General features: G+C 63.0%; 1 protein-coding gene across 1 annotated transcript; it reads right to left on the bottom strand.

Moving 5' to 3' along the window:
• Positions 1-2,708: 2,708 nt before the first annotated feature.
• LOC101757225 (hormone receptor 4-like) lies at positions 2,709-3,503 on the bottom strand. Its single transcript, XM_004954796.1, has one exon. It carries the CDS (start codon positions 3,501-3,503, stop codon positions 2,709-2,711), a length of 795 nt encoding a protein of 264 aa, XP_004954853.1.
• Positions 3,504-3,749: the final 246 nt, after the last annotated feature.

Here is a 3,749-nt window from a genome sequence, read left to right as displayed (position 1 = left end):
AGTGGGGACGCTCCTCCAGAGGCTGCTATCGTCGTTCATAGGGGATCCTTGTTCATCGTGCAAGCTGCAGTTAATCAGGGATGGGAAGTGTTGTTTGTTCAGCTTGGCCGAGGATGTTGATCAGGTGATGCATCCCGTGGGCGACTCGGCGTGGGAGGATTTCTTGTTGTTCCCCAGGGCACCTCCCGTCTGAAAACCTCAAGTCCTGACCATCCGCGTGGTCATTGGTTGCGAGGCTAGCCCCCGAGCCCTCGCGCGTTGCAGGGGACCGGTCGAGAGGCTAGATCAACTTTTGTACGTTACCCCTCAAGCGTCCGTTCGCTGAGACGGAGGGGGTGAGCCGTGCCATGTTATCCTCACCGGACGAACCGTGGTGCTCGTTGAGCTGCTGATGGGTTGATTCGAGCGGGGTCCCGGTCCCCATTCGGGGGGGTCCGGCTCGGGCCAAGCCGGTGGCATACCCCAGGTTCCGGCCGGCCAGTTCATATAGTTGCCGAATCCGTTCGGTCGGATCCGGGGGCTCATTGCCTTTCCTCGGGGAAAAACCATGAACTCTGGTGCCGTCCCGGACTCAAATGTGAGATTGGGACACCCTAGGCTGTCGCGTGCTCGGGTGATGGCTGCTAGCGGACCCGTCTCCTCTCACCCCTCGCTCGGGGGTGTCCTGGGGCGGCTGTCGAACCCGTAGTGGGCCAACCTTCGAACCCTAGACCGTAATGGGCCGTAGGGGCGTTTTCAGCCCTGTATCCTTTTTTTACCTTTTGGTGGGCCTTGGGCCGAACGTGGAGGAGGTTGTGCCTTGGGTCGGACGTGGAGGATGTTGTGCGCGTACTCTGTGGGAGATGAAATGGCGGAAGATGACGACCCGCGAATCGAGGGAGGAGAGGATGTTTCCTGCAGCAGGTCATGCGCACGATTTTCGAAAAAGGGGCGGGTGTGACGGGGCGTACCTGGCGCCGCATTTATTGCAACGGGGGCGTCTGTTCTGCTTCCCACGCGCCTTCCCATAAGACGGGGAGTCCGCCTTGCCTGTTCTGCCCGCAATCTTCCCCCAAGTCTTTTTGCCTCTTCACGCGCCCTTAGCTTTCTTGCGCGCCGTTTGTCTTTCTCCGCCCAGCGCCGCAACCTTCCTCTCCTTCCGCTGTCGAGCTTTTCTCCCCTTGGCGATGGGATCCTGGGCGCGCACAAGCTTTGGCACCTTGCGCGCCGACGGCCTCACGAGGAAGGGCCTCCTCTGTGAGAGGACCGAGAGGGGCGAATGGCAGTTCCTGGAGATGGAGGAGGCGCCGAATCCGCCCGCCGGCTACGTCATGTCGTTCGCCCACTTCCACGAGAGGGGGTTCGTGACCCCGCTGAGCCTTTTCTTCCGCGGGCTGCTGCACTACTATGGGCTCAACCTGCAGCACCTCAATCCTAACGGGATCTAGCATATCGCGGTGTTCATCATGCTGTGCGAGGGGTTCCTGGGCATTGAGCCCAACTTCTCACTGTGGAAGTATTTCTTTGCGATCAGCCTGTACCAGAAGGCCGAGAAGAGAGGAAGCCAGCAGCGGGCAACCCCAGTGCTGATAGGGTGCACCGGAATCCACCTCCGCCATACTCGTGCCAAGGAGTACATGGTGATGAAGACCGCGGCGTCCCACAAGGGGTGGCATCAGCAGTGGTTGTACGTGAAGAACTACTCCAACTCCCCCTTGCCGGAGTTCACCGGCCGCGTCATTGAAGTGGCGCCGGAGGTGTGGTCGTACGGCCCGGTGGAGGAGAAGAAGCGGATCGCCGGTTTGCTTCAGGCCATCGAGTACCTGAAGGAAAAGGGGCTGACCGGGGCTAGAGTTATCGAGGCGTACCATGCTCGGAGGGTGGTGCCGTTGATGCTCCGGGTCCGCTCGCTCACCGAGATGACCCCCAGCGCGCCGATCGAGGGCACCATCCTTTCGACCGGTGTGCTCGCCACCTCCGAGATCTGGCAGTGAGTCCGAGATGCGGTGGACGACAAGGACGCCGATTACTCGATGCCCGACCACCCTACGATGCGCTCGGACGAGAATTTCGTCGATCTGGTGAGGACTTCGCGCGCCTGTTTCTTTTTCCTGCATTTCTTGGTTCGTTGTTTTGACGCGGAGCTTTCGTGTCTGTAGGGCAACATGACTAGCGTCGTCGACTCGCGTTCGCTGGTGCCAGAGGACGCCGAGCGGCGGCAGTAGAACCGTCTCCTTGCCGAGAAGTAGAAGCAGCGCAAGGACAAGCAGACGGCGAAGAAGAAAAAGAAGGCTGCCAGGGAGTTCCAATGGCGGCAGCGGGGCCAGGTCATGTCGGACGATGATGACGAGGAAGAGAAGGAGGACGACGAGGAGGAGGAAGAGGAGGAGTTCATTCTATCCCCTTGGTCGGGCGCGCTCATTATCTGGGAGGCGTGCTCCCAAACGGCCACGGGGGAGGAAATGAGCGCGCCGCCTTCCCGAGACTCAGCCCCGCAAAGCTCTGGGGCCACGCCCTAGGGGTCGACGCGAAGCGCGCCTCAGGAGTCGACAAAGCCGAGCCCTATCCCTCTGCCTGCGGCCCAGAAGCAGAGGAGTAGCAGCAAGCGGCTGTTGCCAGATGCCCCGGGGTCGGCGTCAGGCTCGGAGGCGAAACGCACGCGCCGTCCTTGCGCTGGGGGAGTGTAAGTAGAAATTCCTCGCACGTCTCATTCCTTTCCTAGCATCGAGTCATTTTTGCTGATGTTGTTTGTTGTTTCGCAGCGCTGCCCCTCGAGGCCTCGTTCCACCGCTGGCACCGAAGAAGGCGCTATGGGTGTCGTCCTCCTCCGCAGGACGGACCGCGACCCCGCCGGCAGCGGGCGGCGGTGTCACCGGGGAGACCGCGGAGCCAACCACGGAGGTGGCTTTTGCGGCGGCACCCGGTGGAGTGCTGTCACAGCCGGACACGGGGCAAGGTCTGACCCCTACTCCGCCCTCTGCCTCCTTGGCCGACCTCGTGGGGCAGGGCATCACCCCTGGGGGCCCTCCGACCGGGGTGGTGATAGACCTCGATGATGAGGTGGAGGAGGAGCGTTCGGCTCTAATGGCGGTGGCGGAGACGGGGGCGGTTGCCCCAGCGGCCGTGACAGGGATGGCGGTGGTGATGGAGGAGAGAGGGTCCGCCCCCGCAGCCACGACGGAGGCAGCGGCGACGGCGGAGGCGGGGACATCCGCCCAGAGAGCCACGGCGAAGGCAACGGCAGCGGCGGAGGCAGAGGTGCCTGCTTCGGAAGCCACGACGGGGGCGGGGACGCCTGCTCCCGCAGCCGTGACGGAGACAGTGGCGGCGGTGGACGGATCGGGACGCGCGTTGGCGTCGACGATGTCAGCGGTGACCTCAACAAGGATGGCGGCGCGCGTGCCAGGACCGTCGTCGAGGCTGGCGGCATCCGGGGCGACGGCGCCTGCCCCGGCAGTGGCGTCGGGGATGGCGGCGTCGGGGACGGCCGGAGCAGCCTCTACCTTTGCCTCGGTCAGTCCCATTCCCAAGGCGTGGAGTGGGGCTACCCTGCGCTGGATGTGCCGCGACGACCTGCATAGGCCCCTCTTCACACTGGATGACGCCGAGGAGTGGGGCAAGTGGCGGGTGGTGTAGGGCGGACTTACGAACGTCCGCACTGCCCTGTCCTCGGCGATGGGGGAGCTGGACAGCGTCGTCGTTACCGGTGACCAGGTATGATGTTCTCCCTGGCGGTTACTTTGCTCCCGTCACTCTATTACTGAGTATAT

This window comes from Setaria italica, chromosome I, assembly GCF_000263155.2.
Source record: "Setaria italica strain Yugu1 chromosome I, Setaria_italica_v2.0, whole genome shotgun sequence".
Taxonomy (NCBI): Eukaryota; Viridiplantae; Streptophyta; class Magnoliopsida; order Poales; family Poaceae; genus Setaria; species Setaria italica.
Note: the sequence above shows the minus strand (reverse complement) of the source record. Positions and strands in the feature narration are given on the sequence as shown.